At 38.4% G+C, this 27457-nt stretch overlaps 1 protein-coding gene across 2 annotated transcripts; it reads right to left on the bottom strand.

The window, feature by feature from the left end:
* Positions 1–26536, bottom strand: HMGCR (3-hydroxy-3-methylglutaryl-CoA reductase). Of its 2 annotated transcripts, none has more exons than XM_033179888.1 (20): positions 26248–26536; positions 20375–20562; positions 18845–18956; positions 18477–18564; positions 17172–17256; positions 15513–15618; positions 12583–12689; positions 12356–12472; positions 11459–11619; positions 11093–11340; positions 10806–10984; positions 7353–7547; positions 6826–6984; positions 6517–6674; positions 5610–5715; positions 3225–3395; positions 2744–2884; positions 2500–2658; positions 1916–2070; positions 1–1767 (listed from the first exon to the last, which is right to left on the bottom strand). In XM_033179888.1, the coding sequence occupies exons 1-20, from the start codon at positions 26282–26284 to the stop codon at positions 1713–1715; spliced, it is 2727 nt and encodes a 908-aa protein (XP_033035779.1). In that variant the 5' UTR covers positions 26285–26536; the 3' UTR covers positions 1–1712. The 2 variants fall into 2 exon arrangements, with proteins under 2 accessions (XP_033035779.1, XP_033035780.1); XM_033179889.1 differs by lacking the exon at positions 26248–26536 and adding an exon at positions 25566–25941.
* Positions 26537–27457: the final 921 nt, after the last annotated feature.

Here is a 27457-nt window from a genome sequence, read left to right as displayed (position 1 = left end):
TTGGTATTAACTTCCTTTTCATTATTTACTAAAACTAGAAAAAAAGTATTCTATAACAAAATGTATACAATATAGTAATTGTACAAAACATTAATTTAGCAAGGTATTAATTACAGTCCTAAAATGAACACTCAACATATTTTTCACTGCCACTTCCATGAAAAGCTCAGAAAAAGAGTCACTGGCTAAAAAGTCACAACAAAAACAATTTAAGCTTTACGTACAACGAAAAAGGTAAATCTTCGCAATCACTAAGAGGCTCTCCATGCTGCCGTGGTTTACTGGAATGTTCTTCAGAGTCCATCTTCTACAAGAGACATCATCAGCTTTCCAAGACCAACACTTGAAGCATTAGATGTAATACAAAATAAGGAGTTCTTTATTATTTATACAAAACTTGTACATTAAAAAAAAATTAAGATTCAATAACTGCTGATCCCCTGAGGAAGCTAAGAGCGTTCATGGGTCCATCAAAGAGCCCTCTGTAAATGTTTCAGTCACCAACCTCCTGGCCACAGGAACTAGGCCATTCACGTGGCTCCTTCACTGGCTCTGAAAGTCGACTTTCCCTTTCATTAGGCTCCGCAAGCAAGCCAGGGTTTCCTGGACAACCTTAAAGAACATTATCTTCTCTGGCCCAAGCTAGAGTATTTTATCAGTACACAAGTTGATTTTTATTTCTTGAACACTTCCAATAAACTAGCATAAGAAGCTTTATTACAACATATACAGATTTGATACAGTTTACAAAAAAAAAAAACTAGATTTTTCAACTAAATAAAAATGTCTTTTAAGCAATTAAAGTTGGCTTAGAGAAATGGTATTTTTCTTTCAAAACTGTGTTTCTCCATTGATTTCTAAGGTCCCAGTCTTGCTTGCATTTGACACTCACCCTCATCTAAGCAACATTAAAAGCTCTGATATCTTTAGTAATGAATACAAAACCTTGTGTTTCTTAAAAGCCTAATGCTGAAAGACATGTTATAGCCAATCTAGACAAACATTTATATTTAAACAAAAGGCCTCTCTGAACAAATAGCCTGCGGAGATAAATGCAGTGATTTGTTTTCCTGACAGAACTATTTAGCACGTTTAACACATTATTCTGTAGTGTGGGAATAAGTGTTTCTTCCCTTGAAGAAAACAGGTCCCCTTCTGAAGAATAATGCTGATTACCCCCCAAAATCAAAATAGACCAGCACCAAATGAAGAATTAATTTACAAATATGAACTTAGCTCTTGCTTCTTGAAGTTCTACATCCCAGACTTAATAAATTAACTACAAAATCAGGAGTTTCGTCAGCTACAGTATAATTTTAAAATCCATTTTCAATCGGCAGGGGCGAGGGAGAAAGTCAATTGCACTGATCACCATGAACTTCAAGAATTTCATCAAAACTTTTTTCCCAGCTTGTATTTGCCTTCAGAGATGAGCTGTAGATTAACATCTTTGATGCTTTAACGTACAATATTCTTGCTGAAATCTTTCCAAAGAGCACAGCATGTAAAGCACTAAACTGTGTTCAGATCTGAGGAATCTGCATGGAAAGAACCTGAGACCTCTCTGAAAGAGTCAAAAACCAAGTGGTTGTCTCAGTGATCACATCTATTCATCCTCAACAAGCCAATGCATTGAGCTTTTTTAATTCACAGATTTTATGTTAGTCCTTTCAACCCAATGCGCGTGTTCCAGTTCAGAACTGTCAAGCTATTCAAGCTGTCTTCTTAGTGCAAGTTCCTTGGAGGTCTTGTAAATTGATCTTCGACCTATGGTAGAAAATGACAAAGTAGCAATATATAAATATCAGGAATGTAGAATTTGAACTTGGGACTACAGTAGCTGAGTAGTAAGTTTTTACACTGCATATTTTTTGAAATATAGGGAAAACATGTTAAATATATCTTTGGGTATTACCTGTTGTGAATCATGTGACTTTTGACAAGATGTCCTGCTGCCAATGCTGCCATAAGTGACAATTCCCCAGCCATTACGGTCCCACACACAATTCGGGCAAGCTGCCGGGCATTTTCCCCAGGATTATCTTTGCATGCTCCTTGAACACCTAGCATCTGTAGCCAGAGAGAGACACAGCAAGATTCACCCTTAAAATCATGAACAATTTCTTACTCAATCTACTAAAAACAGGGCAACTATAAATGGCATCAGAATAGAACTAGACTCCACTGGAAGTACTAACTTTCCAAGACTTGACAGCCACGACTGACAGTGCATAATACCATAGCTAACATCATATTCACAGCCTGACCGGCAGTACCCTTTACTCAGTAGATAAACATTCATTTGCTCTCTTCATCTACTTTCTTATCTAAGCATAAGCTGAAACATGCTTATTTGGACACAATGGATTAGGCTGATATGACAAAAGAGTTTTGAAAAGACCAATTAAAATACAGAGGTGAGTGATACATAGTCTCAGCTAGAAAGAGAAACCCAGAGTCGGAACTAGGCGTGTGGACTCTATGCCTGATACATCATACCTGCAAACAGGCTTGCTGAGGTAGCAGGTTGGTCCCACCGCCCACTGTTCCTATCTCTATAGACGGCATGGTGCAGCTGATATATAAATCTTCATTTGTGGGGCCACTTGCTTCCATTAAAGTAATACAGTTTGAACTACCAACATTCTGTGCTGCATCCTGAAAAAAAGAAAAGAAAAAATCTACAATATACTTCTTTCACTCAGAAAGATGTAAAAAGAGAAGTGGAGGCTGGAGAGCTCACCTGTCCACAGGCAATGTAGATGGCAGTGACAATGTTTGCTGCATGGGCGTTGTAGCCTCCTATGCTCCCAGCCATGGCAGAGCCCACTAAATTCTTGTTAATGTTGACCTCAATCATAGCCTCTGTGGTAGTCTTTAATACCTAGGAAACAGAGCTGTGTACATTTAGATGTTCCTCTAGAAGGTTCAGGGGAATGTTACCCAAATCTATCTTTCTGCACCTCCAGAAAACAAAGTTTAGATGTGGCCCCATTCAAGTTCTGTCCTCCATTAAAAAATAATAATTAAAAAAAAATCAGTAAAGTTTGTTCCTATGGATTAGATACACATAGACAGGTGGCAAGGTACAACAGTCATCTTTGATGGAAACACTGTCCCATATATTTAACTTTATTTAAAATGTTAATACTCCTTTACCCTGGTTTTAAATACAATTAAAGATTACAAAATAAAAAAGATAAGTTATCCATCCAGTCACTCACTTCTCTGACAACCTTGGCTGGAATGACAGCTTCACAAACAACAGATTTTCCTCTTCCCTCTATCCAGTTTATAGCAGCAGGTTTCTTATCAGTACAATAGTTACCACTAACAGCTAGAATCTGCATTTCAGGGAAATACTCATGAAGTTTTGAAAGTGCTTTCTCTGTACCCTGTTAACAAGAACCCAAAACACACACATATTAAAATGCATGAAATATTCATCCTGATGAGAAGAATTTATTTGTATCTACGATATATTTCTAAGTGTAATAACTATACTTAAAAGAAACTGAGCACAAAAGTAACAGCTGTTTTATTAACCATCACAATTACTTTCTTGGTCAGGTATAGTTTCCTAATGTGTTTCTTTCTCGGTAAGAAAACCAAGTTCTTTGTAGTCATTGTTGAATAGGATGTAGATAAAAAATGATAATGTTAAAAATACTCAATAAGGATACTCATATTTATATGTCACTGGAGAATGAGTAATAAATTCCATCTTCTAGTTATTCAGCTGTTACCTAAAATCCCAAGTAATGCAGTCTGTAAAGAGAAGTGGGTCATAAGAGTCGATCTTGTGAGGTGGAAAGTCGTTGAGCTTTATTACATAAAATACAAATAAGCTTTCCAATGACTTCCAATTAAATAGAATTAATTCAATTAACCACTCATACCTCAATAACCCAAAACATACTTATTGGCAATTTAAAAAATAATTTTATTGTGGTAAAACACATAAAATTTACCATCCTACCCATTTTTAGGTATACAGTGGTAAGTATATTCACACTGCCATGCAACAAATACCCAGCACTCTTTTTTTTTTTTTTAAGTTCTGGGATATATGTACAGAACGTGCAGGTTTGTTACATAGGAATACATGTGCCATGGTGGTTTGCTGCACCCATCAACCTGTCATATAGGTTTTAAGCCCCACATGCATTAGGTATTTGTGCTAATGCTCTTCTCCTTGCCCCCAACACCCCAACATGCCTAGGTGTGTGTTGTTCCCCTCCCTGTGTTCGTGTGTTCTCACTGTTCAACTCCCACTTACAAGTGAGAAGGTGTGGTGTTTGGTTTTCTGTTCCTGTGTTAGTTTGCTGAGGATGATGGCTTCCAGGCTCATCCATGTCCCTGCAAAGGACATGATCTCATTCCTTTTTTATGGCTGCATAGTATTCTATGGTGTGTATGTGCCACGTTTTCTTTATCCAGTCTATCATTGATGGGCATTTGGGCCGGTTCAATGTCTTTGCTCCCAGAACTCTTTTCATCTCATAAAACAAAAACTCTGTACTTACTAAATAACAACCACCCATTTTCCTCTTCCCTAAACCCATGATAACCACCATTCTACTTTCTGTCTCTATGAATTTGACTATTCTGGACACCTCATTCAAGTGGAATGATACAGTATTTGTCTTTTTGTGACTGGTTTATTTCATTTAGCATAAAGTCATCAATGTTTATCCATGTTGTATCATGTGCTATAATTTCCTTCCTTTTTAAAGCTGAGTAATATTCCATTTTATATAGACATATACATACATACACATACAAATACATCTAATTTGTTGTCCATTCATCCAAGAATGAACACTTAGGTTGATTCCAGTTCATGGCTATTATGAAAAATGCTGCTACAAACATAGGTGTACAAATATCTTTTTGAGAACTGCTTTCAGTTCTTTTGGGTATATGCCCAGAAGTGCAACTGCTGGATCATATGGTAATTCTATTTCTAAGTTGTTCAAGTGCCATACTGTTTATTGGCAATGCTCCTTGACTTTTGATAGGTTTATTAGGCTGTAAACCCCACATAAGTAGAAAATATCCTAAATTGAAAACGGACAGACGAATGGACGGGCAGACAGACAGATGGATGAACAGAGTCAGGGTCTTTCTACATTGCCCAAGCTAGCCTCAAGCTCCTAGGCTCAAGCTAACTTCCCGCCTCAGCCTACCGTGTAGCGAGGACCACAGGTATGTGCCACTATGCCCAGCTGTTTTTTTTTATTGCTTGTAGGGATGGCATCTCACTATGTTGCCCAGGCTGGTCTTAAACTCCAGACCCCAAGCAATCTCCTTGCCTTGGCCTCCCAAAGTACTGGGATTATATTGGTATTCTTAAAGACGAATCTTGAAGTCTCTGGAAGAGGTCAGCTTCAAAGGTGGTCTCTTGACTAGATAAAGTTTTGAAATGTCAACACTAAGACTGTTCCCAGTCCTGAGTAAACTCAGGATATGTGTAATGCCAAGTTTAAATTAAATCTATCAAATGTAAGGAATACCAATCAACAAATGCCTGATTGATATAACATGAGTTATATCAATCAATATTTACCTTTTAATAAAGTACTTTCAGATACTCTGCCTACACTTACCTTTGAAATCATGTTCATCCCCATGGCATCCCCTGACCTGGACTGGAAACGGATATAAAGGTTGCGTCCAGCTATACTTGTATGAAGTTTCTGTAGACGTGCAAATCTATAAATAAAAGATGCAAAGATTGTATTTTATTCTTTATTTATTTATTTTTCTGAGATGGAGTCTCGCTCTGTCACCCAGGCTGGAGTACAATGGCGTGATCTCAGCTCACTGCAACATCCACCTCCCAGGTTCAAGAAATTCTCCTGCCTCAGTCTCCTGAGTAGCTGGGATTACAGGCGCGGGCCACCATGTCCAACCAATTTTTGTATTTTGAGTAGAGACAGGGTTTCGCCATGTCAGTCAGGCTGGTCTCGAACTCCTGGCCTCAAGTGATCTGCCTGCCTTGGCCTCCCAAAGTGTTGGGCTTACAGGAATAAGCCACTGCGCCGTCACAATTATTTCTTAATAAACTTACACAGTTCACATAAAAACAAATGTGTTAGCTTGAACTATATTGTGGTTATCATTTGTATTGATTGTGCTACTTTATAAATTTAATTTTCTTTATTTAAAGTAAGTCTATTATACTAATACTTCTCTCCTATTTGGAAAATCTTTTTTTCTAAGACAGTTCTCTCCTAGGCAAAGTAACAGTCTAATCAAAATTACTAGCTCACACTTTTTTTTTTTCTTACTAATTTACCTCTGTGGAGCTATTCATTTGAATCAAGATTCTTTTTTCCCCCCAACCAAGCATAAATATTACTCATTTTAAATGAATGGCTTTAAAGTTGATATTCTGTTATGTGCTCTTAAGGAGGTAATATGTTAACCATTATGTTTGGTAATCACAGAAAATGACACTGGTTCTAAAATAAACAAATAGATATAAATGTACATACAAACCCACTCACACACCTGCTAGTGCTGTCAAATGCCTCCTTTATCACTGCGAACCCTTCAGATGTTTCAAGCCAGGCTTTCACTTCTGCAGAGTCACAAGCACGTGGAAGACGCACAACTGGGCCACGAGTCATCCCATCTGCAAGGACTCGGCTGCTGGCACCTCCACCAAGCTACACAGTATATGTTAGAGAAGCAAGCACATGTTACCCAAAAATGCTCATGCTTGACCTAAAAGGTATCAACTAATTGTCCTTAAAACTCTTCTCATTGTCTTGCCCATGATGTATTTTAAAACCGGCAAATATATAAATGCCAACTTACACCTATTGCTCTGCAGCCTCTATTGGTGCTGGCCACAAGACAACCTTCTGTTGTTGCCATTGGAACCTGAAATTCTTTTCCATCCAAGCAAAGGGGTCCTGCTACTCCAACAGGGATGGGCATATATCCAATAACATTCTCACAACAAGCTCCCATCACCTACAAGGTAAAGTCAGGCACCAAATGAAAATCTATATAGTAAAATGCACAAAAACTCATCTCAGTTTGTCATTAATAACTATCTTCAAACACAATCCTTTAGTATGTATGTATTCCTTTTAAACAAAATTTTTAATTTACCTTTAAAAAGTGTTTAAAATACTAAAATCTTTGAGTAATGACTATAAAAACAGGAAAGATATTTTTAATTTCTATGACCTACATCATAAGCAGAATAAAAAATTAGGGTAAAATGATTTAAAAGGAAAATGTTTTATAAAACTATGTACATATATGAAACTAATCAAGAAAAGAAAAAGATTAAAAACATACAAAGCAAACTTCTCTTAATCAAGAAAACAACATACCAAGGAGTAATTATAATCCCTGTAAGGTAGGTACTGCAGAGAAGAAGGTTCTGAAAGCTTTTTGGAAAGTAACTGTCGGCGAATAGATACACCACGCTCATGAGTTTCCATCAGAGTTTCCAACTTGTAGGCTGGGATATGCTTAGCATTGACTAACTGGATGATCTCAGCATCACTAAGGAATTTTGCACCTTTCTAAAGCAATGGAGAAAAAAATGAAATTGGGGTTAGAGAGAGAGATGAAACAGAAGGCTTGAAGGACTGTATTTCATGTTATAAACCATTTAATATAAACAATGCTAAGTAAAAATAATGTAATTTTAAGTTAAATCACTGTAGTTTTTAAATAAAAGATACCTCCGGGGCCGGGCGCGGTGGCTCAAGCCTGTAATCCCAGCACTTTGGGAGGCCGAGACGGGCGGATCACGAGGTCAGGAGATCAAGACCATCCTGGCTAACACGGTGAAACCCCGTCTCTACTAAAAAATACAAAAAACTAGCCAGGCGAGGTGGCGGGCACCTGTAGTCCCAGCTACTCGGGAGGCTGAGGCAGGAGAATGGCGTAAACCCGGGAGGCGGAGCTTGCAGTGAGCTGAGATCCAGCCACTGCACTCCAGCCTGGGCGACAGAGTAAGACTCCATATCAAAAAAAAAAAAAAAAAAAAAAAAGATACCTCCGCAAAATAACAATTCATTTTAATACAAAAAATGCCAAACAAAAATAACATAAATACCATATCATTAGATTTTACAATACAAAGACAATACAAAGACAGGCTTGCACTAATACACCATAAAAAAAAAAAAAAAATGTGAATTTAGCAAGGTTTCAAGTGTGTGTCAGATGTAACCGCTATTGTTTAAACTCTAGTAAACTTTCTATTTTTAATATCCTGAACAGGCAAGATATTCACATGGTTTAAAAACTAAATATTAAAAGAGATATAACAAAAAGGCTTCATCCCATCTCTGTCTACCATCTGCCCAGTTCTTTGCTACCTACACATAAATAGGTACCACTGTTTTATTGTGTATCCATCCAGAGATTTTTATGCATGATTATAAATACACACACACACACACACACACATATATACACACACACACATACACACACGCACATATATGGGTATAAATTCACACAAGTGTTGGGCCAAAGGGTATGAACATTTATAATCTTATAAATTTTTATAATTTTTACAAATTTATTAATTTGAATTAACACTGTCCAATTGCCTTCTCACCACCAACGTAAGAAAAGACCTTTCCAGGTTGGGGGCAGTGGCTCATGCCTATAATCCCAGCACCTTGGGAGGCCAAGACGGGCAGATCACCTGAGGTCCAGAGTTCGAGACCAGCCTGACAAACATGGAGAAACCCTGTCTCTACTGAAAATAAAAAATTAGCCAGGCATGGTGGCGCATGCCTGTAATCCCAGCTACTTGGGAGGCTGAGACAGGAGAATCAATTGAACCTGGGAGGCAGAGGTTGCGGTGAGCCAAGATCACGCCATTGCTCTCCAGCCTGGGCAACAACAGCAAAACTCCTTCTCAAAATAAACAAACAACAACAACAAATAAAAACAAGAAAAGACTTCTCCCGACAACCTCAATAGAGTATGTTATTAAACTTTGGGATTATTGCCAATCTGATAAGTGAAAATATCTCAAGTATAATTTTAATTTGCATTTCTCTTAGGATGAAGTTAATCACCTTCTCACATTTTTAAGAGCCATATGTACTTTTTTCCTGACAATAGACTGATTATATTATCTGCTTTTAAAAAATTAGATAAAAATTTAGTCTCATCAATTTGCAGGAGCTCTTTATATATTATAGATTAGCCCTTTAGCCTTTAAATATAAATTGCCAATATTTTCTCTTGGTTTATTAGCTGTCTCTTGACTCTGCTTGTGGTGGTGATATACATACATATGCATACACACATATATACACACACATTCACAATCACCACCCTCTACAAAACTGGCACCAGGAATTCAATTTTGTGACTACTACCCGTGGGTTTATTCAAGGATCTCTGCAAACACTAATATTAGTCTAATTTTTCAAAAGAATAGTAAGATAAACATAAGCTGGTTTATGTATTGTCAGTGCAAATTCATTCATTCTCTTAAAGTTTACTGAGCACCTACGAAATCCAAAGCCTTCTCAAGACATGGACTTAGCCTTCTAAGAGCCTGATGTCTAATAATGGAGATATTCATGTAAATATGATATAAGCAACAAAGTACAACTGCCATTAAAAATACAGTCTCTATATAAAGGATGCTTCAGAAAAGAAAGGTTACTTCTGTTTGGCGGAATTGAGATAGATTTCACAGATGCTAGCATTTGCCCTGAAGGTGTGAGCACCTGGAGATGGGGAGGCACGTCAGATGACAAAAGCAATAGAAACCCAGAGTTGGGAACTGTGTTTAAAGAACAATGACTAAGTTCAGCTAAAAAGTATATGATTAAAGAACGCAGGCCGGGTGTGCAGTGGCTCATGCCTGTAATCCCAGCACTTTGGGAGGCCATGGCAGGCAGACCACTTGAGGCCAGGAGTTTGAGACCAGCCTGGCCAACATGGTGAAACCCCGTCTCTGCTACAAATACAAAAACTAGCCAGACATGGTGGCACATGCCTGTAATCCCAGTTACTCGGGATCCCAGCTGATACACAAGAATCACTTGAACCTGGGAGGTGGAGGTTGCAGTGAGCCAAGATGGTGCCACTATACTCCAGCCTGCGTGACAGAGTGACACTCTGTCTCCCAAAATAATAATAATAATAAAATAAAATTTCATTTGTCAAGTATACCTCAATAAAACTGGTGAAAAATTACATTTTACCAATAAATGTATTAAAATATATTTAAAAGAAAGAATTAACCATATTAAGCAGACATGGATGGAACATGATTATTTGCATGAAAGCATGAGTAGATTGATATGGTCATGTAGGTAGAAGACCCTGTTCAAATCTCAAAAACAAAAGCAAGCTTCCTCATGGGTATCAAGCTTACAAAATAAAACAAAAACTTTCTTCTATCTTTGAAACTTGTCTCTGTGTTAAACTCCTTCTAGGCCTCAACACACCTATGAGAATACAGTAGTCGCTCATCTCTATGATAAACAGTAATAAACTAGAAAGAGTTTTGACTCTGGAGTCAGAAAATCTTGGACCCTGCTATGAGCTTTACCATTTCCTAGATGTACTACTCGGGGAAATTAAACATACTGGAGCCTCAACGTTCTCATCTAAAAAACAGGTAATTCTACCTACCTCTCAAGATTGTGGGAAATAAAGAAAGAAGATAGTATCTGTTAGTTATGTTACATGGTGCCCAGAACTTAGCTGTAGTGTTCAGCAGATACTAGATTTTTCTTCCTTGAAAAAGCTCCTTTGTAATGAAAAATGCCACGTTGGAGTTTATGTATCGTCCTCACCTCTGCATTCCCAAGTATCTGTAGACATTCTTCGTTAGGCCGAGGTTCCCCGGGAAGTTCAATTTCAGGTTCCTGTGTCACCAGTATTGATGAAGTATCGAGTAAGGAGGAGTTACCAACTATAAATGTAGCTTTGTTTGGGGTATCTGTTTCAGCCACCAAGGGTTTTATAACCTCAACTGTTCAAGAGATCAAAAGAAATCTCACAACACGGCACATAATTTTGAAAACAGACTACTTTTTGAAGAAGCAATGAAGGACTGAAAGTGAAGAGAATAACAAGTTACCTTTTCTTTCTCGGTTTACCCCTGTCTCTTCCTCTATTGAATCACATTTCTGGTTATTTCTGACCAGCACAGGTTCACGTCTACAACAGTTGTCTGGGACTTTCTTTTGTGTCACTACAGGAGATGTGATAGGGTTTTTTAACGAGAGTGTAGATTCTGTCTCTGCTTGTTCAAAGAAGATGTACTTGACAGCCAGAAGGAGAGCTAAACTTAGGGTAATAACTTGTTCAATATCCATGCTGATCATTCTAAATAAAAGAAAGCAAATTAAAATATTATTCAGAAACGTAAAGGATACAATCTAAACTTGTATTAGCATAGAGTATTATGATTAATATATCACAAAGTAGATTTCAGTTAACTTACTTAGAGAGATAAAATTGCCAGAGGGAAACACTTGGTTCAATTCTCTTAGACACATTTTCATCCAGTCCTAAAGAAACCTTAGAGGTATCTGCTGTACTGTTTTGAGGAGAAGGATCAGCTATCCAGCGACTGTGAGCATGAACAAGAACCAAGCCTAGAGACTGAAATAAAATTTTAAAAATGATGTGTCCTCTGCATATCAACAGAACTTAAATTTCTTTTTTTTTTTTTTTTTTTTTTTTTTTGAGACGGAGTTTCGCTCTGTCACCCAGGCTGGAGTGCAGTGGCCGGATCTCAGCTCACTGCAAGCTCCGCCTCCTGGGTTCACGCCATTCTCCTGCCTCAGCCTCCCGAGTAGCTGGGACTACAGGCGCCCGCCACGTCGCCCGGGTAGTTTTTTGTATTTTTAGTAGAGACAGGGTTTCACCATGTTAGCCAGGATGGTCTCGATCTCCTGACCTCGTGATCCGCCCGTCTCGGCCTCCCAAAGTGCTGGGATTACAGGCTTGAGCCACCGCGCCCGGCCCAGAACTTAAATTTCTTATCCCTAGCAAATAGACAACCAACCATTATCTCTCATAGCTTCCTCTTACCATGAAAAAAAAAGCCCCAAGTTTGCTATGCAACTAAATAAACTAGTGACCCCCCTGAACTACTGAAAACATCCCAAAGAACAGGCTTTCAAAGGGAGATAAGGTGGAGGAACTTAAAAAGTTTGTTTAGGAGAGGGGGGCTAATAAAGACCAGGAGCCTCAAAGAAATGAACACATTAAGAAAAAAAGGAAGAAGGGGGTGCAATATCATTGAATGGGCCAAAAATTGTAGAAAATAAGAAATCTTAAAAAGAATGAGATTGGAAGTGAGGATACTAAAAGGAGAAGAAAACTATATCATTACCATAATCATCTTGACCCTCTGAGTTACAGGGTTTGGCTTATTTTCTTCTTCTTCTAAAACTCGGGCAAAATGGCTGAGCTGCCAAATTGGACGACCCTCGCGGCTTTCCCGAGAAAGCTACAAATTAAGTTAGTGTGACATTAGAAGGTATTGATTCTGTTCAGGTAAACTGATGTAAGCAGAAATATTACTCTTCTACTAGTGCCATATGTAAGAACTGGTCTTACCTCTAATACCAAGGACACACAAGCTGGGAAGAAAGTCATGAACACGAAGTAGTTGGCAAGAACTGACATGCAGCCAAAGCAGCACATAATTTCAAGCTGACGAACCCCTGGTTAGAGAAAAATTAAAGATATAACTAGTTAAGTGTATGTATTTTTGATGCTACATGTATCACAAGGATATATTTGTCTTCCTGCAGGTAGACAAATACATGAAAATATCAATACATTAAGCTCCTTGCCATTTACTGGAAATAGAATTAGCAACTCAGAGGTGATGCCAAGCCTTTGGGAACAGCAGGAATAACTACAGAACTCTAAGTCCCTCAAGGGCAAAGCTCTTGCCTTCTCCCATGTCCCCAGTATCATAATGCCAGGCAGAATGGTAGTGTTTAACACACAACTGATAAACATATGTGTTTCCAATTCCTTTTTGTCAAGCAGTAGTGCCTTGTTATGAAATAAGGAGAGCGCAGGCTACTCTAATGGAGCAAAACCCCAGTTACACTATTGATCTAATCCCACTTGTTAGGAGAAAAGCAATTTGCCAATTAACCAAGGATTTTTTATATAAGTGGAATATCCTGCCAGTTATGCCAGTCCTGATATAAGATCAAAATAATTATTTTTTGTGTACCAACAAACTCTAATTTCAATATAACCTCTATGATGGCTACTGAAGTTCTTATAATTTTGGTTATTTCATTGATCTGTTTGGAAAATGATATAATACAAAATGGCAACTCAAGATTAAAAATTAACAAACATATTCTACTACAAAATGCTTAAGGTATCATTTGGTAATCTCAAATAGAAAACAACCGAATTATAGAGGCTAGAAGAGACCTTAGATTACCACCAAATCTTTCTCTCTCACTTTACAAATAAACTTGAGCATAATATAAAAACATATTTCTGATGTCAAACATAACAATGCTTTGAAACATAAATTTAAATTGTCCTATAAAAACTGCTCACAAAAACTCAAAGTTGTATTTTATTTCCTAAATTTTAAGATATCATTTGACTGACTAGAACAAGCATATATTGTATTTTTTTAATTCCACAATTACCCTCAAATGTGGAAATTCAAGAGGCTACACAATCACAATAACAAAAGCATTATAAATCAAACTACATTTTAAATGGTAACTGAATATCTTTTCAAACTTGAGGCCATCGAAACCATACTTGACCAATGCTTTCATGACTTGACTATCTACTATTTCTCTCTGCACAATATTCACTCATCTTGTTGCCATATGCTCTCCAGGCATTCTTCCTTACTGTGTACCCAGATAAGTCTCTCTATACACAAAGAAACAGCACCAATCCACATGTATCCAAGAAGCTAAGACTTTCTACTTTTTGTACTGGCTTTTTCAAAGGGTTACTTCCAAGTTACTATGTGTTAAATCTGTCCTTTTCTACCCTAACCCAAATCTCTAATTACACCATTTCTGTATAGCTGTAAATGTCTCACTGCCTTCTCCAACCACAAATCTAATCACTTCCTTTGTCTACTTCTCTGACCATATCATGACAAAACTCATCGCCCAACTGCTTTTCACATCATTATTATTTCAATAAATAACCCCATGGTTTCATGGCCCAACTATTACTTCCTGGCAAATTCTCTTCTCATATATTCTTTTGCTTGAATAAAATCATACAAGTACATTTTCACCTTATCAACATTTTTTCTTGAGTGTAGTGGTGGTTACATGACTATATCATTATTAAAACTCATAAAATTGTACTCCCAAAAGTAAATTTTAAGGTAAGTAAATTTTTAAAATTAAAAAATATTTTATCTGCTAAATAAAATCTTTGTTGAATAAAAGAAGAAATAACTAAACAATAATTTACTCTCAGAAAGTTAGAAGCAATATTACATTTTTAAAATACTATCCACTGAAAAGGCCTAAACTAACGACAATAATTTACACCCTTAAAAGTTAGATAATTTACTTCTGAAAGAATGAGGCATCTCATTGAGGGCTCTAAGGTACCAGGAAATACACAGTAGTTAACTAAGTATGGTCTTTATGAGAAAGCCATAAAATATAGTCCTAATGATTAGGAGACCTTCACACAGCATAATATATTCCTTCTGGCAAATTTCCATGCCAGGCTGTAATTTTTATTCTACATAATGAAGTCCTGTGTTTGATATTAATATCTAATTCTCTACTATCCAAATTAAGAATGAAGAAAGGTGTTGAAGCTAATGCTAGGTGCTTGCTGAGATGTACTGCTTACTATTGGATTAAATATTTCCAATCACCTTATTAGGTGAATGTTATTCAGATCTGTCCAATTCCTGACTCTTTTCTCCATACATGATAATTAAAACACAAAAAACCAAGTCACCAGTTGAGTCTAAGTAATAGCAGGGCCTGGAAGGTGTCTTGCAGACCAACCTTGGAATGTAATGTTGGTTAAAAAACCAAACAAAAGAAAGCAAATGAACAAAAATATCACAAATATAATAAAAAATTTTAAGAGTAATTTAAAAGTCAGAATTTAACAATAAATAATACAAATCCAAGATGTTCTTTTTCCTCTTTAGTGACATACCTTTTTTTTTTTTTTTTTTTTTGTTGAGACGGAGTCTTGCTCTGTCGCCCAGGCTGGAGTGCAGTGGCCGGATCTCAGCTCACTGCAAGCTCCATCTCCGGGGTTTACGCCATTCTCCTGCCTCAGCCTCCCGAGTAGCTGGGACTACAGGCGCCCGCCACCTTGCCCGGCTAGTTTTTTGTATTTTTTTTTTAGTAGAGACGGGGTTTCACCGTGTTAGCCAGGATGGTCTCGACTTCCTGACCTCGTGATCCGCCCGTCTCGTCCTCCCAAAGTGCTGGGATTACAGGCTTGAGCCACCGCGCCCGGCCTGACATACCTATTTTAAAATATGGCAAAAATTGCCTACAAACCTGACATGGTACCAACTCCAATCACAAGACATTCAACAAGAGCATCGAGGGTAAACGTTGGACCTAAAATTGCCATTCCACGAGCAATATTTTCCCTTACTTCATCCTAAAACAGATCAAACATATCAATGAGGGCAAGGGACAAAATAACTTTTTTAAATGTTAGAGCATCCTATGGCTTATATTAATATCAAATTACTATTCAAAGAGTAAAACATACAATATGATAAAACTAACAGGTATTCAAGATAGAAAGTATAATGGTAATATGATGGATTTAAAAATGAATTTTTTTTTTCTGTTTTGAAATGGAGTCTCACTTTGTTTCCCAGGCTGGAGTGCAACGTGCAATGGCTCGATCTTGGTTCATTGCAACCTCCGCCTCGTGGGTTCAAGCGATTGTCCTGCCTCAGCCTCCCGAGTAGCTGGGATTACAGGCACCCACCACCATGCCCAGCTCATTTTTGTATTTTTAGTAGAGACAGGGTTTCACCACATTGGCCAGGCTGATCTCGAACTCCTTACCTGAGGTGATCTGCCTGCCTCAGCCTCCCGAAGTGCTGGGATTACAGGGGTGAGCCACTGCGCCCAGCCAAATTTTTAAAAAAGAACATATAGTGCCCTGATTCCCTTTCCACTGAATAAGATATTTCTTAGGAATATTCCTTTGAGGTCGTGCATTAACTCTGTCATTTAAATCCCACATAATTAAATCCTACAACATTCTATATTTTTGCCTACCATGGCAGAAGCTTAGTTGCAAATTTTTTATGAGATCATATTAGTATTAATAAAACCAAACTCATTTCCTTGTTAACATGTTCAAATGATCATACACATTATCAATAAATAATCAGGGCAGAATTGTGTACTATTTTATACTCAAGATGCTCTGATATAATATTGTTTAAAAGGTTAGGTTCTTCAAAGTGACTAATGAACATTAAGAAGAAACTTAAAACAGGAAATAATGCCAGTGTTAATTTAAGGGGTTTAAAAATAAGTCTGACCAGGCACGGTGGCTCACATCTGTAATCCCAGCACTTCGGGAGGCCGAGGTGGGTGGATCACTTGAGGTCAGGAATTAAAGACCAGCCCGGCCAACATGGCAAAACTCCGTCTCTACTAAAAACACAAAAATTAGCCAGGGATGGTGGTGCATGCCTGTAATCCCAGCTACTCGGGTGGCTGAGGCAGAAGAATCCGTTGAAGCCAGGAGGAGAAGGTTGCAGGGAACCAAGATCTCGCCACTGCACTCCAGCCTGGGTGACAGAGTGAGACTACATCTCAAATCAATCAATCAATCAACCAACCCTGGGGTTCTCTTCCATTAGATCCTGTTCTGCTCTCTGATGTGTTTCACTAGGAAAACACTCTTATTTACCCAAAAATTTTTACCATAATTTCTGAAAATTTTCAAAAAGAAAAATGGAGGCAATTCCAAATTCCAGTAGCTACAGAATCATAATTGAGTTGTTAGATAGAGGGAACTGTTCCTGGGGCACTTATGGAGACCCGTCTTGGGACTTGAGAATTAAACTTAAAACTTTGTGCAATTCTTAAATCTTGAACTATGAAGAAACTCTATTAATCCTTCCTATTAATGTAAACTGAAAAAAGGAATACTATTCACATTCCTATCTTATAAATAATACTTACCTGTGAGTTGGAACTGAGGGCAAACTTTGCTAATGCACTTGCTCTGGAAAGGTCAATCAGAAGGAGGAAAAAAGGCAAAGCTTCACTGGAAAAGAACAAAATGATCAGATAAATTTAATGAGAAAAAGTATGATTTAAAAAAAATTCTTTTTAGAACAAAACCTTTCCCCCTCTATATTGTATGATCCTGTAGTATGTGTACCTTTCTGCAGACAAAAAGGTATACCCTATATTTCTTCGGCATCCTCAAAGCTAAACATAACAGTTGCTCAAAATATTTGTTAAAAATATTTTTACTGTTAAAATTTAAGTATATTTACATTTAAACACCTTTTGATAATTTTGTATCAAAAGATCATCCTTGGTAAAAAGTACCTCCTTGGATTACCATTAGGGAAAAAAAGTGGAATATATAAAAATTTTCATTAATCACTACCTGTGGAAGGATAAACTAAACAAACTCTCTGGAAACTAAATTGGCAATGATAGCACTAAAAAGCTCTTAAAAAAAAAAAAAAAGTAAAACCACTGTCTCACTCCTAGGAATGTATCTGAAGAAAATGATTATGAATATGAACAAAAATGTAGTTACAAAAACATTCATCACAGAGTTGTTATTAATGAAAAAATTAAATAACCTAACAGTCCAACATTAGATGATTAATAAACTACAAGATGTTTAGACAGAATAGAATACATATAGCCGTTACAAACAATTTAGTTTAACATTAAGGACATGGAGGCCAGGCACAATGGCTCACGTCCATAATCCTAGCACTTTGGGAGGCCAAGGCAGACAGATCACTTGAGGTCAGGAGTTGGAGACCAGCCAGACCAACATGGCGAAAAACAGTCTCTACTAAAAATACAAAAATTAGATGGGCATGGTGGCAGGTGCCTGTAATCCCAGCTACTCAGGAGGCTGAGGCAGGAGAACTGCTTGAACCCAGGAGGTGGAGGTTGCAGTGAGCCAGGATCATGCCGTTACACTCCAGACTGGGTGACAAGAGCAAAACTCCGTCTCAAAAAAAAAGGGACAGGGAAAGATGTTGATAAACTATTATTATGCATAAAGAAATTATAAAACAATATATATGATGTCAGATATTTTCTTTAAGTATAAAAACAGTAGAAAAGGATATATGCCAAAATGTTACTAGTTATGAAAATTAGCTAATAGTAAAATTATACAAAAAAACTCCCCTTATTTTCTTAACTTTTGAAAATGTGCCTTTGCAGCATGGAGAAGAAAAGTTTTTTAAAATGTATGTTGACAGAAAGTATATTTAGGTTTTAAATACTTACTTCAAGCCTGTCAATTCTTTGTCTAAGAAGTGAATGACAACTGTACTGAATACAAAGCTTGAGAAAATTGTGAAGAGGCCAGCAATACCTAAAATGACAAAAATTCAATACTGAAAAACCTTTATCCTTTACTACACAAACAATAACAGTCTCAAACAGTATTCTGAGATAATACTAGTTTTCTCCAAATTATTAAGGTCTCAAATTTCAGAATGTCTAATTGCCAATAATAAGGAAACGATTAAATGCATGCAGCACACTTTCAGCAACACACATATTTCCAAATACATGATTTGAATGAACAGGTTTATTTCTACAGCACATCAAAAATTTAATGACACCAGAAGTTAAACATGTAAAACTATTACCCAAAATGTATTTTGATCCAAGTTGACGTAAATTCTGGAACTGGAAGTAAATATACAGGATTGCTATGCATCGTGTTATTGTCAGAATTATAATGTCACTGCTCAAAACATCCTAATAGGAGAGAAAGAAAAGGAAATTCCAATAGCTCTGACTTTTAAAATAAGAAATCAAAACTAATAATTTTTATTTTGCATGTGCAATTCATTTATCTATTGTCATGAGAACATAAATGTAAGCACACTACAAGTCCAATAAAAATATCAAACATGCAAATCAAAAATTAAATCCAACTTTTAATCAAATCACTGTGGTAAGCCAATACATCACTGCAATTTTTTTTTTTTTTTTTTTGAGACAGGGTTACATGCTGTTACCCAGGCTGGAGTACAATGCTGCAATCACAGCTCACTGCAGCCTCAACCTCCCAGGTTCGAGGGATCCTCCTGCCATGGCCTCCAAAGTAGCAGGACTACAGGTACATGCTACTACATCCAGATAATTTTTTAAGTTTTTTTTTTTGTTTTTGAGATGGATGGAGTCTTGCTCTGTTGCCCAGGCTGGAGTGCAGTGGTGCGATCTCGGCTTACTGCAAGCTCCGCCTCCCTGGTTCACGCCATTCTCCTGCCTCAGCCTCTTGAGTAGCTGGGATTACAGGAGCCCGCCACCATGCCCGGCTACCTTTTTGTATTTTTTAGTAGAGACACGGGTTTCACCGTGTTAGCCAGGATGGTCTCGATCTCCTGACCTCGTGATCCACCTGCCTCGGCCTCCCAAAGTGCTGGGATTACAGGTGTGAGCCACCGCGCCCAGCCTTTAATTTTTTTAAAGACTGGGTCTTACTATGTTGCCCAGGTTGCCCAGGCTGGTCTTGAACTCCTGGGCTCAAACAATTCTCCTGCTTTGGCCGCCAAAAGTGTTGGGATTACAGGCATGAGTCACTACACCTGGCCCACACTCATTTTTGACTATTAGTTACTTATAAAAGATGTATTTCTCAAATAAAGTCAATTACACTCATTTGTGAAGAGAAAGCAAAATATTGTATTTCCAGTGCATTCCATATAAACAGAAATTTGAAGTAAGTTCCTACATACTAAAGATTCTACTCGGCTGAGCGCGGTGGCTCACGCTTGTAATCCCAGCACTTTGGGAGGCCAAGGCAGGTGGATCATGAGGTCAGGAGATCGAGACCATCCTGGCTAACACGGTGAAACCTCGTCTCTATTAAAAATACAAAAAATTAGCCGGGTGTGGTGGCGGGCGCCTGTAATCCCAGCTACTCGGGAGGCTGAGGCAGGAGAATGGCGTGAACCCAGGAGGCGGAGCTTGCAGTGAGCCGAGATCGTGCCACTGAACTCCAGCCTGGGCAACAGAGGGAGACTCTCTCTCAAAAAAAAAAAAAAAAAAAAAAAAAAAAAGGTTTTACTCATAACTTTTAAAAATTATGTGGTCCCATATAAGGGCTTAAGGGCTCTTTAGAAATTGAAAATGTAATTTACTTTAGTCAATATCAAATTAACTTCACTAACCTCTTCAAACTTTGGACATTCATAATTCCAACCACAGATCTTATTGTTACCAGTAAACATGTTCATGGACATCATGCAGATGGTCAGTGTCACTGTCCCCACTATGACTTCCCAGGGATGGGAGGCCACGAAGAGGCCATGCATTCGAAAAAGTCTTGACAACATTGTAGATACAGAATCTGTGGATCCTGGAAGGAATATCAAGTGTGAACACTTAGTATACAGCTCATTGTATTTTTAGGAAAAGATTTTAAGGAAAAGTGTGCTATACAGCTCACTGTAGTTTTAGGAAAAGATTTTAAGGAAAAGTATGCTATAAACCCTGCTTTGTATGCACAGTGTCCTATACATATGACTATTTGATACTATTCTTTATAATTCTGGAAAATAATTATAAAATTAAGAGAGCTATGTTATTACTTCTTCACTCAAACAATAAATCCTTTACTACTCACTGGCAACCAACTTTAAAGCAGCCATTTCTTAAAAATTGTATGAATTCAAACATTTAAGATCAAACCAGGTAAGTAGCTCAACCTTATTACCTGAGCCTTGCAAGTAGAAGAGCAATCAAGCAGAAAACACAAGTGAGAAACAGCTATTCACATTTTCTAATTACCTAGATATAAAATGCATGTTAAGTATCTTCTTGATCATCTACATTCTGATTACACAAAAGGTAAACACCAAAGGATCTACTTGTTGAGTGTCCTGCTATAAATCATGTTAGTTTATAAGATCCTCAAGGGCAGGGACCTCTTGTACTTTTTCATTCCATAAAACATGGCAGAATGTCACTAGCAAAAGGATGTTTAATAAAACCTTCCTAACATTGCTGTCAACAGAAAAAAAGTCTCTTCTGATAGATGTTTCTACATTAATAAAACAGGGTAAGAATTTTGCTGTGGTGGCTGCTTTTCTTCTAGCAGAATCATCAACAATAGTGCTAGAAGACCAGTAGAAAAGCATTAGACGTGAAAAGCTCCCAACTTTCACAACTAATCAAAAGCTAGAACAGTAGAAGAGGATGACTGGCTGAAGTATCTGTATATAGCATTCAAAAAAATTCCCAATAGAACATATACAAGATTTTCATCTAGTGACTACCATGACTAAATTTCCTGTTTGCTAAATAATAATTCTGATATTCTGATTTGAAAAAAATATTATATTACCATTGGTCTCCACAAATAAACCTGCAAGTCTTACTTCTTTCACTAAAATTAATGCCTGTGATAAAGCATATTAGTAACCTGCAAAAATCAACCAAAAAGACTTAAAAAGTAAGCTCATTAACTGCCACTCTAGCAAGAATTCAAATGAATCTCACATTTAGTAATAACTAAGAAAGTGATTCATCTGTTGAAGACAGACTATAAAAAGGCAATCAAGTAAGTGAAACAAAGCACTTATCTATTTATAAAGGGTTAGGGGAAAGACCGAAAAAAAAAAAAAGAGTAGCTTTAAGGAACCAAAGCAAATATCAAGTGTCATCTCTCACTGCATCACTCCATGTTCTCTACATTTCAGCCATACTACACCACTAGCTGAATAGTTTTCAAACCGTTGATCCACAACAACTGGATCAATTAGATCATGACATCAATTTCATCAATAAGAACAAACATTTTTAAATAAAATTAAATAGAAAACAATATTATAAAAAATAGCTGTTGGGTAAGCCAGGTAGTATGGGTAGGTATTATTTCTTAAAACTAGGTTTCAAGAAACTATACATACGTAAGTGTGTGTCTGGCTTTTAAATTAACATGTATTTCCTACTGTGGGTCACAGTTTTAAAAAGCTGGCAGTACCTAAAGGAATATAAATGTGGCATGTACCTGCCTGTGTTTACTCATGCTGTTTCAACCTTCCACCCTGAGTCTGATTCATCAATTTACCCTCCAGCACCTTGCACTCACACATAGCATTGCTCAACAAATGCTGGCTTAAATTCTTAAACTATAGTAGCATGTGTTTTATGACACATCTTGAAACAGACCTAAAGATGACTTTTTTTAAAGGCACCTAGATATGGATGTAACCCATGCCCTCTAGTTTAAGGCTAAATGTAGAGCATTCAGGGAACATATTAATGGGGTATGGGAAGGAGAAACATTTTACATACAGGTTGAGTATCCCTTATCCAAAATGCTTGGGACCAGAAGCGTTTCAGATTTGGGATGTTTTCGAATTTTGTAATATCTGCATTACATTTACTAGCTTAGCATCCCTAATCCAAAATCCAAAATCCAAATTCCAAAGGCTGCAATGAGCATTTCCTTTGAATGTCAGGTTGGTGCTCAAGAAATTTCAGATTTTGGAGCATTTCAGATTTCAGATCTTCAGATTAGAGACAGTCAACTTGGAACTATCCTGGAAAATGTACAACAGCAACAAAATACTTTCTATTAAATTAGCAGGTACTTGGACTTAAAATATTGGAAATCTTTAATCAAATCTTAGATAAGAACCCTACTTAATTATAACCAAAAGACTCACTAAAAGTAAAAGGCTAGATTTTCATGACGGTATTCTATCACATAATTTCTTTCTTACATTTAAAACACAACTCTACCAATTGTTCTACAGGATCAACTAGCATCGAACTTCCAGAAAGTAAATTAACTACGTGTTTCAAAATTAGGTCAAAATTATTTCTAACCCTCTTTCCCTGCAAAAAAACACTTCAGCTCAGATTTTTCCTCATTATGTCAATCAGATTCATTATTATTAAAAAGTTAATTCATTTGAATTAAAATCTTAGCTGCAACCCTGTAGGAATACTAACTTGTGAACAAATTAGTTTAACATCATAAACCCATAATTATACATTAGACACATTATGTATTCCCTCAAAAGATTTTATGGTGGCATTGTAATTCTGGGACTTTTTTCCTAGGTGTAAAGTCATCTTTGCAATATTCAAGGAAAAAAATTACACATGACCCTGTCAGCCATCCCTAAACACAGAAAACCCCACCTATTTGGAAACAAACTGAGCAATCTTATAAGGGTGTGTCAAAAGCAACCATAATTATAAACAATCTCATTTCTTATGAACATCCTCCCCATTGCCCTGTGATTATGCAAAGCATTTACATGCCATAGAATCCAATCTTCCACCTTCATCAGCAGTTGCAAATGGAACAAGCAGGCTACAGGATAGCTCCTGCAAATTGAGTTGACAGTATTTATGCAACACTGCAATAAAAATTAATTTCACTTAAAGAAACAAAACAAATAGGCAAGGTATGCCTGACTTATTCAAACTAAAAAGTATGCTGCAAACGTTTTACAGATTCTTTAAAAGAATGGATAATGCTTAAATGTCAATCCAATCTGCTACAGAAACCACCTACCACGACCAACTGCAGAAAAGGATGTTTCGGCATCCTACTTCCTCCCTACTCAGCACTCCGCCTGCATTGCACATTCCAGTATTTGATTATATACTATCTTATAGTGTTCTCAAATTAATTAAATGTGTACATTTTGTCTCTTTGAAGGCAAGAACTGCGTCTTATATGGCAGTCATTTTCAATCCCAACAGGATCTAGCATTCTGCTGTTCAAGCTGGTATTCCAGAAAGAAAGAAAAAAAAAAATCTTGCACTGGCAATCGGGAAACCTGGATTCTATACCCAATTAGCTCACATTCTATTACATGCTGTTTTTAAGTCATATCTCTTCTCTTCATTCACTTACGAAGCTAGAGCTCCAAAGTTCTCTGACAAAGATAAGTATTAAATGGAATCATACGAAACTGCTATTTTTGTAGGTTAGCTGAATTTTAAATACTGGCAATTTCACATGGGTCAACCTAAGTAGACCATGTGATTCCATAATGTGGCTATATATGGTCTAGAAACTAGACCATAAAGGAATAATACAAAGAGTGTGTGGATGCTAGGCATACTCACAGACTTATCTTGAAATGTTTATGCCAAACACCTGACAATTTTCATGTTAATGCTGTAACCTATGTGCAATTTTGTTTAACCTTCATGTTACTAATTCCCATTTGTCTTGACCACCAAGTTTATCATAAGTTCTGGAAGAACACCACAACAAAGCAGGCCTGCAAAATCCAGTCTATGCCCAAAGTACTGTCCAGGCCTTTGCTAGATTATCTCTAAATTGCAAAATGCCTTTCATTGCATGGAGACGAAAATAAATTCATAAGTAAACAAAAAGTACATTCTCTACCTTGTGGGACGCCAAAATCATGCACATTTAGTATAGCCCAGAAATAAATGTTTCCTACGACTCTGCAGGACCATGTCTAAGAAGGCATATCCTCAAATCCTGAAATATTTCAAACGACTACTTAAGAATGGAGTACATCGACCTCCTCCTACTGCAGAAATGAACTCTTCTATATTTTTATCTCCAAGGTACATTTTTCCTAAAACAACATCAGCACCAAGGAGACTACGCCCCTTATCAAAAAAAAAAAAAGAAGAAGAATCTTTTGAGTCCTTGTGCGAATCCCCACGTTGGGTTCCACATCCTCTCAAGCCGTTCTCCTGTAAATAACCGGACACATCTACACCAATCCACGGTTCTTTATGGCTCTAAGTTAGTCAGCAGCATTTACAGAGATCTTTCCCGTCACGTAAAAGAAAAGCGCGAACCAACAGCAGCTCCTGGGCGTGAATACCCGGATCCAGCAGCCGCGCTTCTCCCGTCTGCCCTGCGAGCTGCCAACCCAGAAGCCCCACAGACCCCTAGTATTTCTCGAATCCAGGGGCCTCCGAGGTCACCCTAACTGACACCCTTTCCGCCCCGATTATCGCGACCATGCAGCCAGCACTGCCTACTCTGAACAGAGCCGATGAACGCGGCTACGCCCCGCGGGTCCACAGATGATGACCGCAATCACCAAGAGGCCAGACCGCCGCCCGCCTCTCAAGCCCGTTCGGGACCCTGGGTTCCTCCGACACTGGTGCCGGTCGCCGCTCGGCCTGCCGGGCCTCAAGGACATTCCTTGCAGTCCCCGCGGGTCCGGGCCGCCACACCACAAAGCGCAACCGCAGCACCCTCCAGGTCCGCAGGAGCTGCCGGCAGCCACTTCCCAGGGCCGAGGGAAGCTCCAGAATTGCCACCAAAATAGCCCAAACCCCACTCCCACTTATCTCGCCCCGCTCCCCGCCGCCCCGGCCCCGCTTCTTGGCCACCACCCGCCTCACCTCCAGATCTCACTAGAGGCCACCGAACCCCGGCGCCGGTGCTCCGCCCGTCTCCAGTCAACGGAGACACGGAGCGGAAGGAACCCTCGCCTTACGCACGCGTGGAGCCGGACGAGCCTTCGACCAATAAAAGAGGATCGTTCGATTGTCTAGCCAATCGCCTGGGGACTGCTCGGCCTGACGGCGCTACGTCACGAACGGTCGCCTTAACAACCGCCCACAGCTCTCTGCAGGGCCAAGAACAGGCACCGCACCATCTCTCACCACGGCTCGGCCAACCAATAGCCGTTCGAGTCCCAGCAGTAGGGCCTGCCTATTGGCCCTAGAGCCGTGGGGGCGCAAGCATGGCAGCTGCCTAGGCGAAGGCGATAGGGGACCTGGCGGGTGGAGTGTCCCACAGCCCCAGGGCCTGACCCGTGGTCATCCTGACTGTGAGAGTACAGTGGGAGGCAGTTATAGGAAGCAGAATTGGAGCGTGAGGGAAAACCCAGGGTCAGGTCGATGACTGAAAGCTCAGTTACTAGCGCGGGAGAGATGGAGGGAAGTGGAGGCGGCCATGAAAAAAAGAGGAGTATAAAAAAGGGAAGGTGGCAGCGACGAGCACCTCAAACCTATAACTGGCCGGTAGCCTAAACCAGCGGTTTCCCGAGATTTACCCGTTAGTGTAAATGGCTCCGGTTACCTGCATCTCTCTGTCTTGTGTGGGACATCCATTGCATGCTGGATTCTCTCTGAAATGTGCCTCTCCTGCGTCTTCTCTGCGTTCCTTCTGCTCTCCACCTGGTGCAGGGCTTTATTATCTCTTACTTAAAACAGTGCAATAGCCTCTCCAAACTGGTCTTCCCAGTCTTAGACACATTCACTTTCCAATCTCTCCTGCACAACTCCCACACGCAGTATGTGGCATACTACTTCCTATTATGCCATAGACCCAAATCAGCGTTTCTCATTGTCTACTGGATTAAAGAAAGAACCTGTCACCACTAATATGGCCCCATCATACATTTCTGACGTATCTGTACTTTCCTGTGTGAACCTTATAGTTCAACCAGGAGTAACTGGCCCTTTTTCAGTCACACTCAGTACCTTTTTACCTCCCTCTTTGTTTACGTTGGATATGCCTACCCATTTAAACTGTTGAGATCCTAAATATCCCTTAAGGGCTTTTTCATATACCACCTCCTTTTTTAATTCCCTCAAACACGTCATCCCTGCCGACCTTGAAAACCCATAAAATTTCCGTAATATTTTTTGACTTGCCTTACTATCGTATGTGGAAATTTATTAAGGGCAGGAATTGTATTTCACTCAATTTTTAAAGCCCATATTTTGAAACACAGTACCAGGAAAACACTAAACACTCCCTAGTTTTAATAAATGATTATAGATTCTTATAATCCTTATATAGTAGGTATTATTCCCATTATAGATTCTTATAATCCTTATATAGTAGGTATTATTCCCATTTTACAAAACAGTAAAAATTAAAGTTTGTCAAGCAACTTGCTGTAGATCACATAATGAGTAAAACTGGAATTTGAACCCAGATCTAATGCTTAAGCTGGTTCTACTGTTCCCCACTGCTTCCGTGTAAGACCTTCATTCATATCTCTTTACCAAATGTTGTGCCTTTGAAATGCTCATTATGTGGATTACACTGTGGTTGGCATGGGAGATATAGTGACAAACATGACAGGTATGGTGCCTGCCTTTATGAACCTTGCACAGTAAAGAGAACAGGTGAACTACCCGAAGATTGCAGTGTTCTCTTAGCAGCCTTGTCAAAAAAGAGAGAGAGAGAGAGAGAGAGAAAAGTGTATAAGTACCAAGAGCCTAGAAGCTGTCATATTTTTAATGCCGCTGCAAGTCTCAAGGGCCAAATATCTCAGAAG

Source organism: Trachypithecus francoisi, unplaced genomic scaffold, assembly GCF_009764315.1.
Source record: "Trachypithecus francoisi isolate TF-2019V2 unplaced genomic scaffold, Tfra_2.0 Lachesis_group2, whole genome shotgun sequence".
In the NCBI taxonomy this organism is placed as follows: domain Eukaryota; kingdom Metazoa; phylum Chordata; class Mammalia; order Primates; family Cercopithecidae; genus Trachypithecus; species Trachypithecus francoisi.
The sequence above is the reverse complement of the archived record's forward strand: the minus strand, read 5'-3'. Positions and strand labels throughout refer to the sequence as shown.